The 14,217-nt window shown below is 46.2% G+C and overlaps 1 protein-coding gene across 2 annotated transcripts in view; it reads left to right on the top strand.

Annotated features, from left to right (window-relative positions):
• Positions 1–14,217, top strand: part of GALNT17 (polypeptide N-acetylgalactosaminyltransferase 17) — a 585,888-nt gene that overhangs the window by 290,986 nt on the left and 280,685 nt on the right. For both annotated transcript variants that reach the window (XM_055292944.2, XM_055292945.2), the window contains exon 5: positions 2,253–2,450. In XM_055292944.2, the coding sequence (XP_055148919.1) occupies positions 2,253–2,450 (198 nt within the window). The remainder of the gene's footprint in view (positions 1–2,252; positions 2,451–14,217) is intronic.

The following is a 14,217-nucleotide window of genomic DNA, read 5'->3' on the forward strand; positions in this document are numbered from 1 at the left end:
AACCAATTCACATGTCCAAGTTAAATGGTAATTGGAGGCTGGGGGAAGGAGTGTGCTTCTCTAAGGAAGCATTGCAGGCCATCTGGTAATAGGCAGGACATCCTCAGGGAGGAGGGAGCAAATTATTGGGAATCGTCATACATTGTCTAGTAGACAGTAAGATCAAACTTCTCAGCCGCAGAAATATCAATGGGGCCGGGCATGGTGGTTCACACCTCTCAGCACTTTGGGAGGCTGAGGTGGGTGGATCACCTGAGATCAGAGTTCAAGACCAGCCTGGCCAACATGGCGAAACCCTGTCTCTACTAAAAATACAAATACAGGCACCTGTAATCCCAGCTACTCAGGAGGCTGAGGCAGGAGAATCGCTTGAACCTGGTAGGCAGAAGTTGTAGTGAGCTGAGATCGCGCCATTGCACTGTAGCCTGACAGACAAGAGTGAAACTCCATCTCAAAAAATAAAAAAATAAAAAGAAATATCATTGGGACCAAGGTCTTCTGCCTCCACACTCAGTGACTCTTTTGCTGCTGTTGGATGGGCTGAACTGAATGCTTCTATATGCATGATCTGGACTTGCATGGGGTTCATTATGGTTCATCAAAGAGGTATTGGAGCTTCAGAATTAAGACATGAACCAGCCAGCTAGGTTAGAAACCTGATTCTACTACCAGTTGGCTGTATAGCCTGAGGCAAGCTACTTAACCTCCCTGGTCCTCAGTATCCTCATTTGTATAATGCTGATCATTGTATCTACCTCATAGGATTATCTTGGGGATTGCATTAGTCAGCACATGTGAAATATTTCGAATGGCGCCTAGCACTAGTAAATGCTCAATAAAGATCAGCTATCATTAGCTCATAAGGAAAAATAGCGTGTCTCAGAGATGATTAGCAAAGGCAGCTGCGCAGTCATTGTGACTTGAATAAGGTAGGGAAAATGATCTAAGAGTTGAGAGGAAGAACTCCCACAGAAGAGGTGGTACTTGGTCTTGGGACCAGGTGGTGAGAGAGGTGGGAGAGATGGTACTTGGTCTAAACCTCCTTAGATGGCTGGGCTCTCTGCCAATAGCAAAGGGCATTCCCAGGGGAGAATTTCATGAGTGGAGACTTGGCTGGGGCCATGCTCCTAAGCCTGCCTGGAAGCCTTGGAAAATTAGTGCCATTTGGCTTCAGCTTATATGGTGTGTGCAGAAGTATTGGAAGCAGGTAATGGCCCAGGGTATATTTTATTGCTCATTTTAAATAGAAAGATGAGATGAGCCAACAGGTAATTCAATAGCTGCAAATGAAAAGAGATGGGTTGTCAACTGTGTGTTCTCATTATTCTTCCCGATAATGCAGAGGAATGGGATTTTCGCTTGACTCTGTTCCAAAGCCTGCATTCTGTTCTAAGCTGGGAGATTAATGCCCTGGCTTAGGAGAGCTATCTTCTCCTTCTCGAGTATGGTAAATGATCCCTTCCCGCGCCTGCCTCGGAGACACACGATGGTGGAGGTGTCTGACCATCTGCTGTCTCCTAAGCTAGTCCGGCTACACCTTGAACCTGGAGCCAGATCCCTGACGAATTGCCCACTGCAGCCTGGCGCTGGGGAAGTGAGCAGAAAGCCAGGATTCTGCCTGCCTTTGCATTTAATTAGTTTCCAGTCTTCTGTTGCTAACCAATTCAATTAGATCCCTTTTGAGAAATCAATTAAATCATCAATTAAAACAACTGAAATAATCACACACACACACACACAGAGAGAGAGAGAGAGAAGCTAGTGAAATGTGTGTTAAAACCAGGCCATCTGGGCAGCAGTGACCTATTTTGGGAAGGGGAATTCAGTGCCAGCAGAAAAAACAAGCAGTGGCAGTCAGTGCCCTGGGGAGAAACTGAAGACAATGTATTAAACTCGTGCAATGTAAATCATGGAGTCCACTGTCAATATGAGAAGTGAGACTTGGCACTTTCTTAGGAAGGAGACCCCATGTTCTGAACTCCTCTTGCTCCAGGCTTTTCAGGCCATAGCAGGCATCACTCTGGTGATTCCAACAAGGGTGAAGGGGTGCACTGATTTCACACACTTCACAGCCCAGGAGTGAAGCTGCAGGATCCAGCATGGGCAGGTCCCTGGGAGCCTCAGTTTGCATCTGAGTTCCAGCCTTCCCAAAGCCCAGCCTTTTAGCTAAATGCTGTTCTTTCCCTGTGATCTTGGGAGGTGTGCCTCACAGGAGAGAAGAGAGGTTTCATGTCTGTTTCTCTATGTTTCAGGGCTGAGCCGGTTCTATCCCGCATCCAGGAAAACCGGAAGCGTGTGATCCTCCCCTCCATTGACAACATCAAACAGGACAACTTTGAGGTGCAGCGGTACGAGAACTCGGCCCACGGGTACAGCTGGGAGCTGTGGTGCATGTACATCAGCCCCCCAAAAGACTGGTGGGACGCCGGAGACCCTTCTCTCCCCATCAGGTGTGTGGCTGGTGAGCCCTGGTGGCCAACGAGCCCCCAAATTCAAGGGTAGAAAGGAGTCACTGAGAGAGGCCAGGAAAGCCTGCCTTGGGCTCGAGCAGCTGTGTGCCCACAGCTCTCCAGGAGCCGCGGTTGTCTCAGGATCACAGCTTTCCTGCAGAGGGAGGATGTTGCATTTTGCACCTTTATGTAAAGTTTTCAAGTGCAGCTTTCCAACGGCGATACTGAGAAGTTTCAAATTGATAGTAATGTTCACACTTCTTTATTCTTCCTCATACAGGAGGAACTGCGTTCAGGAGCTTTTAAGGATGAAGTTTGAAACTTATTTTTTCTGGGGCTATTTTATACTTGAAGCCTTGTACTGTTGTCATGTTTGCACTCTTTTTCATGATACAAGATCATATAGAGAAGGACAAGGGGGTGTAGCATTCTGGGGAACTGGAAGGACGTTGGGGAGCTCTTTATGGCTCTTGCCCCAGGTCCCACCCAGCTGCTTCTCGGGATATGGAGATCAATATCTCGAGGCATACCAGTTGCAGAACTCAAATAGAAAGGAGGTTGAGGCCGGGCATGGTAGCTCATCCCTATAATCCCAGCACTGTGGGAGGCCAAAGTGGGTGGATCACCTGAAGTCAGGAGTTCGAGATCAGCCTGGCCAACATGGTGAAACCCCTTCTCTGTTAAAATTTAAAAAATTAGACAGGTGTGGTGGCAGGCGCCTGTAATCCCAGCTACTTGGGAGGCTGAGATAGGAGAATCACGTGAACCTGGGAGTTGGAGGTTGCAGTGAGCTGAGATCATGCCATTGCACTCCAGCCTGGGCAACAAGAGCAAAACTCTGTCTTGAAAAAAAAAAAAGCAAGGAGGTTGAATGAAATAGGTTGATTTCAATGCTGTATTAGTTTCCTCTTGCTGCTGTAACAATTACTATGAAAATAATGATTTGAAACAGCACAGACTGATGCTGCTACAGTTCTTGAGGTCGGAAGTTTGCAATGAGCTGATGGAACTAAAATAAAGGAGGGGTTGGGTCAGGAGGGCTGGGTCAGGAGGTCTGGGTCCTTCTGGGGGCTCTCGGGGAGATCCATCTCCTTTTCTTTTCCAGCTTCCAGAAGCTGCCTTCTCCCTCGGCTCATGGCTATGTCGCATCTCCCCTTCTCTCTGGCATCCTTCATCACGTGACCTTTTCCTCCTTTGCTTCCTTCCCTCCTACTTACAAAGGCTCTTGTGATTACATTTTGGGACCATAAAAAGAATCCAGGATTATCTCCCATCTTGAGATCCTTAACTTAATGACATCTGCAAAGTTCTTTTCCCAAATAAGGGACCATTCACAAGTTCCTAATCTCTGGAACCTGGGAATGGTCCCTTATTTGAGAAAAAGTGAAATGGGAGTGTTCCCTTACCCCTTGCGGGGCATACAACAGGGGTGTGGCTTGCTTCTTCAGTGCCCCACTGCTCAAACCCCTAGGGGGATCATGCAGATGGGTAGGTTGCGGGGAGCATTTTGGGGCTCCGACCCCATGGCAGTCTCCAGGGTTGAGTGTTTACAGCTCCCGAAGCCCCAGTGGGTGTGTGTTACAGTGTGCTCTTTCAGCTTTGCCATCTGCAGGGAGCTTGTGTTAATCAGCTTACTTAGACCCTCTGCCTTATCACAAGGACAGAGGGCTTTCTGTATCCTGGGTCCTTGCCCTAGTGTGTCAGAAAAACCAGATCACATGTGGGCTTGAAGAATGAGTGCAAGGTTTTCCTGAGTGGTGGAGGGAGCTCTCAATGAGATGGATGGGGAGCAGGAAGGGGGATGGAGTGGGAAGGTGGTCTTCCCCTGGAGTCGGGTTGCACAGCGGCCGGACTCTCCTCCAGCTACCCCTGACCGAACTCCCCTCAGCATCCACATCATTCTGCTGTTGCTAGCCTGCCGGTGTCTGCTGGTGTCTGTCAATGTGTTCTTCTGCTCCTCTCAATGTCCAGCCGCTTGTGTCTGTGCCCACTATGGTCTCAGATTTTTATGGGCACAGGATGGAGGATGGGGTATGGCGGGCCAAAGGGCAACTTTTTGAGTGCAAAAACAGAAATACCTGTCCTCATTTAGGTCCGTGGGCACAGGCCCGAGGGTGGAGCCCTTGCCAGGGACCCTGCCCTTCTCTACCCAGCACTTCCCTGCCCCTGTTCCATATCAAAAGGACTTTGCAGATGTGATGTGGAAATCCTAATCTCTGGAATCTGTGAATGGTACCTTATTTGGGGAAAAGGGCTTGGTTGAAAACCCTCTGATCCCTGAGTTATAGTTCAGTACTTTATGTGAGTTCTACTTGAGGACCAAATTGACTCTTAAAATCATGGTTCTGTCTTAAGTAGGGAGAGGCAGGAGTGGCCTGTGCACCTGGACTCGGGTTTAGGGGTGTGCTTGTTGGTGTTAAGTAAGATAGCAAGATGGAATAATGGAGTAGGGATGAAGACTTTTTACAGATAATCGTGAAGTTCTTTCTCAGTTTAAACATTTGTGATTAACAAGAGTAAGAGTTTAGCCAGGCCCAGTGGCCCTCACCTGTAATCTCAGCACTTTGGGAGGCCAAGGCAGGAGGATCTCCTGAGTTCAGGAGTTTAAGACCAGCCTGGGCAACATAGCCATAATGTGTCTCCATTGAAATAAAATTAAAAAAAAAATTGTCCGGGGTGGTGGTGTGCTCTTGTAATCCCAGCTACTCAGGAAGCTGAGGAGGGAGGGTTGCTGGAGCCCAGGAGGTCGAGGCTATAGTGGGCTGTGATCGCACCACTGCACTCCAGCCTGGGCAATAGAAGGAGACCCTGTCACAAATAATAATAAAAAAAGAGTAAGGTTTTGAAAAGTTCTGTTATTTTTCTGCTCACACCAAAAGCTGACAAATTGCATTTGAGTAGAGCCAGCCATGGGCAAATTTGTACAGCAGAGAAGGTAATCTTTTGGGTCTACAACTTCCTCAAGCTGTCTTGTGGCTCAGCTCCCACCCCAACTGTTATCATGCAATGTTTCAGGACCATATTCTTGGCTATCTGCAAATAACATTAATAGTGTTAGGTTAACTAAAGCAAAGCCTTCAGGGATATTTGAGCTTTAATGGCGAGTGCTTGAAGACATGTTGACCTTCAGATCTCAAAGGGATGAAACTCAAATGACGGACTGACAGACAGTGAGTTTTACTTGTTGGCTAAAAGATACTTTCTCCCAAGTCTCCACACTGATACACGGGAGACTGGCCTCCAGCCAGGACAGATAACAGTATGAGGGTGTAACTGTAAGTGCTAGCAACAGAGAAAAAGAAGTGCTTGCAGTGGAGTGCCTTCGGATGCCCAGCAAACATCTGTAATGATTGTCTCTGAGTGTATAAGGTTCTATGCAAAAAGTCAGCTTGTATTTCATAAGTTACGGTAACATTAACGGATGATTAATATGCACTTTAAAAAGACTCAAGAAAATAGAGTCATGATCATGAGTCATTAATGTTACATGCATCTCTGTTGTACAAAATAGAATCAAATGCCAATGGTCTCTTTTTAATGTGTCTTAACTTACGGAATGCTTAATTTGTTAATAGTTGATGGGGATATTTAATTGCAGGGATGAATTTTTATGGTCCTTCTTAAATTATTAAGCAGATACAATATGCTTTCTTAAACATGAGGACATGGCGGTTTCTCTTTCTTGCTGTGATGCCAACATTTTAATAGTTATGATTTTACTCCAGTAAAAGATGGGCCAAGGAGAACATTTCATCATCCAAACGATGTTAGATTACATGAGTCTTTAGATACTGAGACTTCCCGGTAAGCAATGTAATATAGGAGATTTGCATTAAGGGAATTGATAATTCCTTCTATTTCAGTTCTTTTCCTGTTTCTTTCTGTATATTAATATCTTTTTTGTCCTGCCTGCTAAATAGCTATTTTCTCAGGTTTTCTCTTTGTCCTCCACTCTTATTTTTCTACACCAGAGTTTCCAGTATAGCAAGTGGGCGAGTGCCATTAAAGAGGGCAAAGGCCGATTGTAAGGGTAAGAGGTGGGGGAACTGAAGAACACAGGTCCTGCCCAAGGAGGCAGCTGTTCCCAGCTCTGCTTGATGGTGCCAGTGTGGTCAGGTCTTCAGAATTTTTTTTTTTTTTGAGACAAAGTCTGGCTCTGTCACCCAGGCTGAGTGCAGAGGAGTGATCACGGCTCACTGCAACCTCTGCCTCCTGGGTTCAAGCAATTCTCCTGCCTCAGCCTCCCGAGTAGCTGCGACTACAGGAGCATGCCACCATGCCCTGCTAATTTTTTGTATTTTTAGTAGAGATGGGGTTTCACCATGTTGACCAGGCTGGTCTTGAACTCCTGACCTTGTGATCCACCCGTCTCGGCCTCCCAAAGTGCTGGGATTACAGGTGTGAGCCACTGCTCCCGGCCCAGAATTTTAAGAGAAGCCATAAATCTAGAGCCTTTGTGAAATCTCCTGCCTTCTAAATGTTGACAATAAACCTCTCTTCTTCAAAACTTCAAGGCCCCAACCACATGTGTCTAGACTGCATTTGACCACCCAGCCCCCAGAACTTGATACTGCCTTTACACTAAACTCCTTGGAGACCTGTGTTGTTCCCAGGATAGCTTTCATTTATGCATCTTGCACCAGCAGTGGGCACCTGTGGTATGTATTGTGGGTGCCATGGAGGGTGTATTAGTTCTTGCCCTGCTGTAAAGAAATACCTGAGACTGGGTAATTTATAAAGAAAGGAGGTTTAATTGGCTCAGGATTCAGCAGGCTGTACTGGAAGCATGGAGGCTTCTGTGTCTGGGGAAGCCTCAGGAGTCTTACAGTCACGGCAGAAGGGGAAGCAGGCACGTCTTATATGGCCGGAGTAGGAGGAAGAAGAGAGAAGGAGAAGGTGCCACACACTTGTAAACAACCAGATCTCATGAGAACTCTATCATGAGAACAGCATCAAAGGGATGGTGCTAAAGCATTCGTGAAGGATCCACCCTCATGATCCAATCACCTCCCACCAGGCCCCACCTCCAACACTGGGGATTACAATTCAACATGAGATTTGGGCAGGGACACAGAGCCAAACCATGTCAGTGGGGCTGGGGGATTTGGGGAAAGTGTCACTCAAAGCCATAGGAACAACATGGCCAGACTTCCTGGAACTCGAGTTCATCCTGTAGAGATTCCCCTCATGTTGTATTATTGTGTGTCCACAGCCCTCTCTGCTGAGGTTTGTCTGTGTAAGACTTTGCACAGCACTGACCCAGCTCTTGCCTCTGTGTAGAGAAGCTTCCTAAATCTGCTATCTTAAGCTCTGATTGTTCTCCACGAGCGACTTCCTTTCTGTTAGGCGGTTCTTGCATTGCTACAAAGAAATGCCTGAGGCTGAGTAATTTAAAAAGGAAAGAGGTTTCATTGGCTCACAGTTCTGCAGGCCTAACAAACATGACACTGGCATCTTGGCTTTTGAGGAGGCCTCATAGACCTTTTACTCATGGCAGAAGGTGAAGTGGGAGCTGACACATCTCACTGCAAAAGCAGGAAGAAGAGGCGGTGGCTCACACCTTTAATCCCAGCACTTTGGGAGGCCAAGGTGGGCTGATCAACTGAGGTCAGGAGTTCAAGACCAGCCTAGCCAACATGGATAAATCCTGTCTCTACTAAAAATACAAAAATTAGCTGGGCATGGTGACGCACACCTGTAATCCCAGCTGCTCAGGAGGATGAGGCAGGAGAATCACTTGAACTTGGGAGGCGGAGGTTGCAGTGAGCCAAGATCACGCCACCTGCGCTCCAGCCTGGGTGACAGAGCAAGACTCCAGACTCCATCTCAAAAAAAAAGATATTGGGTAGTTAGAAAGACAAGCTTGTTCTTTGTAGGAAGTTATACCATCGATCCACATTAATAATGATAACATACCCATTATCATTAGATTTACCATTTATTGAATGCATATTGAGGACTTTATATCTAGCTTTTCACTTACTCTTTTTTTTTTTTTTTTTTTTTTTTTTTTTTTTGAGATGGAGTCTTGCTGTGTCGCCCAGGCTGGAGTGCAGTGGCATGATCCTGGCTCACTGCAACCTCCTCCTCCCAGGTTGAAGCGATTCTCTTGCCTCAGCCTCCCGAGTAGCTGGGACTACAGGTGTGTGCCATCACACCCGGCTTTTACTTTTATTTTTATTTTTATTTTTTTCGTATTTTTAGTAGAGACGAGGTTTTACCGTGTTAACCAGGATGGTCTCAATCTCCTGACCTCATGATCTGCCTGCCTCAGCCCCCCAAAGTGCTGGGATTACAGGTGTGAGCCACCACCACGCCCAGCCTCATTTACTCTTAATAGTCATAAGCCTAGTACCAAATGATTAGGCAATACCCTTTTTTTGTTTTCAGTGTCCACACCACATTGGGGTGTAGGCAATCTGAACCTCCAGGTTATTTTTTTGACCCCATGCAGGCAGTGACTTCCTTCGGCTGGCTTCTCACAGGGCACCCTCGACTTCTGCCTTCTTGTTTGCCCCGTGTCCTGTTATTGCTGGAGTCTCCATGCTCTGGTAAGCCACTGTCCAGGTCAGGGGTCCTCAGCCCCTGAGTTGCAGACCAGTGCTGGTCCTGGTCCATGGCCTGTTAGGAACTGAGCCTCACAGCAGGAGGTGAGTGGCAGGGGAGCGAGCAAGCAAAGCTTCATCTGTATTTACAGCCTCTCCCCATCTCCCACATTCCCTCCTGAGCTCGGCTTCTCATCAGATCAGCTGTGGCATTCAATTCTCATAGGAGCGCAAATCCTATTGTGACTGCACGTGTGAAGGACGTAGGTTATGTGTTGCTTATGAGATAATCTAATGCCTGATCATCTGAGGTGGAACAGTTTCATCCTGAAACCATCCCCACCCACCACCCTTGTCCATGGAAAAATTGTCTTCCATGAAACCAGTCCCTGGTGCCAAAAAGGTTGGGGACTGCTGGTCTAGAGCATCCCTTTTGGTTTTATGATTTTGTTCTTAATCATGGCAATATATATGTAACATAAATTTTACCATTTTATCCATTGTAAAGTGTGAAGTTCAGTGGCAAAAAGAACATTCCCAGTGTTGTGCAACTATCTCCACGATCTACTTCCAGTTTTCTTATTCCCCCAAATAGCGACCCAATGCCCATTAAGCAGTCACTTCCTATTCCTCCCTCCCACCAAACTGTCACAGCTGCCAATCTACTTTCTGTCTCTATAGATTTGCCTATTGTGGACATTTCATATAAGTGGAGTCCTACAGGATGTGGCTTTTTGTTTCTGGCTTCTTTTATTAGTATACAGTTTATGAGGTTCATTCATGCATCAGAAATCCATTGCTTTTTTTGGTGGACATCCCTTTTATTATTTTTTTGAGACAGAGTCTCTCCTTGTCACCCAGGCTGGAGTGCAGTGGTGTGATCGTGGCTCACTGCAACCTCCGTCTTCTGGGTTCAAGCAATTCTCCTGCCTCAGCTTCCCGAGTAGCTGGGACTACAGGTGTGTGCCACCATGCCCAGCTAATTTTTGTATTTTTAGTAGAGACGGGGTTTTACCATGTTAGCCAGGATGGTCTCAATCTCTTGACCTCGTGATCTGCCCACCTCGGCCTCCCAAAGTGCTGGGATTACAGGCATGAGCCACCGCGCCCAGCTGACATCGTTTTTAAAGTGGTTCCAAGTCCACATTCCTTCTGCAGGTTCCGTATCTGGTTTCTGGGATTTGCACACCTTTGTCCCTCTTGGGTGGAAAAATGGCTTCCCTGACCAGGGCTCTCCTGTGCTCCAGAGGGCACGTTCCCTTTCCTAAGTGTGAGTCACACACCAGTGAGCATGTGTCTCCACTTCCAGGGACACCGGCCACTAGGCTTGGGGTTAGATGGTAGGACTCTCGTCCCTCCCTTGGGGTACAGTTTGCTTCTGGGAAACCCTCCTGACACCTTCCTTTCCTGGACTCCACTTACGTATTTAAAGTACTCAGCTAATCTGTTTGTCTATCTATTGAAATTTTTGCAAGATCTCTTGTAATACAGCATCTATTGTCAGAATGTCTTCAGCCCCAGTGTGGACACGAAGAGCCCTGTTTTAACACAGTACATACATCTGAAGGCATCGAACAGGGAGAAGGGGAAAGTCTGAAGGCAGAAAGGAAGGGGTGGGGACTGATTGGGAAAGAAAGACCCTGATGAAGGAGGCGTGAGTCGGCTAAGGACATGAACAGTGGTTTGGTCTTGAACGGTAGGAAGGGCAAAGTCATGCTGACTCACATTTTCCTTGTGAATAAGGAGAGAAAATCATTTGTTAAGAGTGAGAGCTGGGCCTTGGATAGGAGGCTACCCAAAAGGGGTAAAGGTCTGGAATCATTGCTGAAAGTTCACCAAGAACAGAAAAAATAATGGCTGTTTCAAGGTGCAAAGAATATAAATTCAACAAAATTTCCACCAAGATTTCTTTTTCTTAGTTATTTATATTTTTGGAGATAAGATCTCACTCTGTTGCCCAGGCTGGAGTGCAGCAGTGAGATCATAGTTCATCATGGCCTCCAACTCCTGGGCTCAAGTGATACTCCTGCCTCAGCCTCCAGAGGAGCTGGGACCACAGGCATGTGCCACCATGCACAGCTAACTTTTTAAATTTTTTCTTGAGACAGAGTCTCACTCTGTCTCCCAGGCTGGAGTGCAATGGCACCATCCCAGCTCATTGCAAACTCCACCTCCCGGGTTCAAGCGATTCTCCTACTGCAGCCTCCCAAGTAGCCAGGATTACCGGTGCCCACCACCACACCCAGCTAATTGTTGTACTTTTAGTAGAGATAAGGTTTTATCATGTTGGCAAGACTGGTCTCAAACTCCTGACCTCAAGTGATCTGCCCGCCTCGGCCTTCCAAAGTGCTGGGATTACATACGTGAGCCACCGTGCCTGGCTGTAATTTTTTTAAAATGTTTGTAAAGTCAGGGGTCTTGCTATGTTGCCCAGGCTGGTCTTGATTTCCTGGCCTCAAGCAATCCTCTTCCCTTATTCTCCCAAAGCACTGGGATTATGAGCAAGAGCCACTGCACCTGACCCCACCAGGATTTCTTGACAAAAAAAAAACTACCATAAATTCAGTTGTGCTTTGTAATGAACTCAGATTTTGTTATTCATGACATTATGTATATATGGGGAAAAGAGTGAGGTGTAAGATAAGAATGAAGGATACCATTTATTTAGCCTGAACGCACCTAGATTAGGTGCACCATAAGTTCATGAAAACCTGGCTTAGTTCTGCTGCCTTCAGAGAACTTTTGCTCGTAGCTTGAGAACTGCTGTACAGTTCTCTCCAGCTGCAAATACCTGGGACTTTCACCATGAGACGGAAGGTTCCAAAATGCCACAGATGGGACATTTTACAGCATGTTGCTTTCAGGGCACCGGCTGGAAGCTGAGTCAGGCATCTTCTGTGAGGCGACAGTGGTTCCTCCCTGCTGTATGTTAGGTGGTCCTATAATTAGTGACATTGCTCATGAATAACTAATTAAAGGCAATGATTAACAATTTAGCAATCCTTAATCCAACATATAATTTGATAATAAATTATAAGGTATGGATGCTGTTAGAGCCTGTTAGACTCCTTTAGTTGAAAGGGATGCCTTGGATATATAGTTGCTGGGATCTCAAATTCTGTGCACAGATATGTACAAAGGGAGAAGGTTATTTTTTCTTCCCTAGAGGAATATGACTGGCTTACAGAGGAGGAAAGCTTTAAGTGAAGAAATCAGACTTTAAAATAGAGGTATCTTTCCTATGCATCAGCAAATATATTTTAGGGGCCAATTGTGTGCTCAGCTTTGGGGTAAGCATTTCCAGCAGGGATAGTATTGGTAAATGAAATGATTTTCCTGTCTTGAAGGAGTTCATGGGTGGTGACACAGGCTTTCAAATGTGTGTGATAGCACTTCAGGGCAAGGAAATGTGGAATCATGGGAGGGAGGGAATTTTTGCAGTTGGAGTGGATGGAAAAGCTCGTAGCCATAACTATCACCGCAATGTTCTATGTGCCAGGTACAGTTCTTGTGTTTAGCACAATACAAATCTATTCACTCCTCATTCTCACCCTATGAATATTTTTTTTTTCTCTTTTTTTTTTGAGACAGAGTCTTGCCCTGTCACCCAGGCTGGAGTGCAGTGGTGCGATCTCAGCTCACTGCAACCTCTGCCTCCCGGGTTCAAGTGATTCTCCCGCCTCAGCCTCACAAGTAGCTGGGACTACAGGCATGCACCACCACACCTGGTTAATTTTTGTACATTTAGCAGAGATGGGTTTTGCCATGTTGGTCAGGTTGGTCTCAAACTCCTAACTTCAAGTGATACACCCTCCTCAGCCTTCCAAAGTACTGGGATTACAGGTGGGAGCCACCGTGCCTGGCCAAGATGAATATTATTATATCCTTTTTATAGGCAGAGCTGCTGAAGCATGAGTTAAGCACCTTACCCAAAGTCACACACCTGGTAAGAGGTGAAGCTGGGATTCGGATTTAGTCAGGCCCAGAGTCTGTGTTCTTACCTGCTGTTTTCTCTTTCCTGGAAAAGATGTGACTTGCTGGACCTTGCCAGCCGGAAGAGATTTTCACCGGCTGAGTATATGCAAGATAACCCAATGCAGGGTATAGTTCTGTAAATGAATGTGTTTGGGGTCTTAAAGCCGACTCATGTTTCATGATTCACCAGGAGAACTCTTGAAACCCAGAAAAGCTGTACAATCATGGTTATTATTTGTTAATGATAAAAAGATGCAGATTAAAACCAACAGGCTGGGCGCAGTGGCTCACACCTATAATCCCAGCCCTTTGGGAGGCTAAGGCAAGTGGATCAACTGAGGTCAGGCATTCGAGACCAGCCTGGCCAACATGGTGAAACTGTGTCTCTACTAAAAATACAAAAAGTAGCTGGGTGTGATGGTGCACACCTGTAATTCCAGCTACTCAGGAAGCTGAGGCAGGATAATCACTTGAACATGGGAGGTGGAGGTTGCAGTGAGCCGAGATCACGCCATTGCACTCAAAAAAAATAAAAAATAAAATAAAAAAATAAATGTATCCATGTTTCCACAATTTCGAGACCCCAAATGCAAACTCTGAATGAAACCAACTCCTAGAGACACAGAATGTGAGTTTGACCATCTGTAAGATGGTCTAATGGAAGGCATATCCATTTCTTTGTGGGGGTCCATCCTGCAGATCCTGACCCAAGAATGGATGAATAACATACACTGACACAGATATTCTGTTTGTCAGTCCACCTGAGCATCTGGGCTCCTCACAGACACCAAGGAAGATGTGTAAAGAGTCAGCAGCCACATCCTGGACTCACTGGCCCTCTTGGCATTTATTCAGCACACATTAAATGACAAAGTCTCAAGTAAACACCACTAGAAGGTAATTACCATTGCCGACCCCCTGAGTAGAGAGCAATCATGCACCCTTGGATAGTCAAAGGTTAGTCTTAGGACCACATGAGTAAACAAGCTATTTAGATAAACTACTCTGCATCCCTTTGTATCTGCACCCTAAGCTCTCTGGCTCCTGAAAAGAGAATCCGGCTGCCTTCAGCCAAACTACTTGAAGTTATGCAAAACTCCCCAGCCTTCCAAGACAATTTGCTTTTTTCTATTCCTGTGATTTTATAATTTCTCCCACCATCCTGACTGAATCCCCATATTTCTTTAAAACATTTGCTATTTGCTCAGACAATCAGCTGGGAAGAATGCCTATGGACCATCACAGTT

This window comes from Symphalangus syndactylus, chromosome 9 (genome assembly GCF_028878055.3).
Source record: "Symphalangus syndactylus isolate Jambi chromosome 9, NHGRI_mSymSyn1-v2.1_pri, whole genome shotgun sequence".
NCBI lineage: Eukaryota > Metazoa > Chordata > Mammalia > Primates > Hylobatidae > Symphalangus > Symphalangus syndactylus.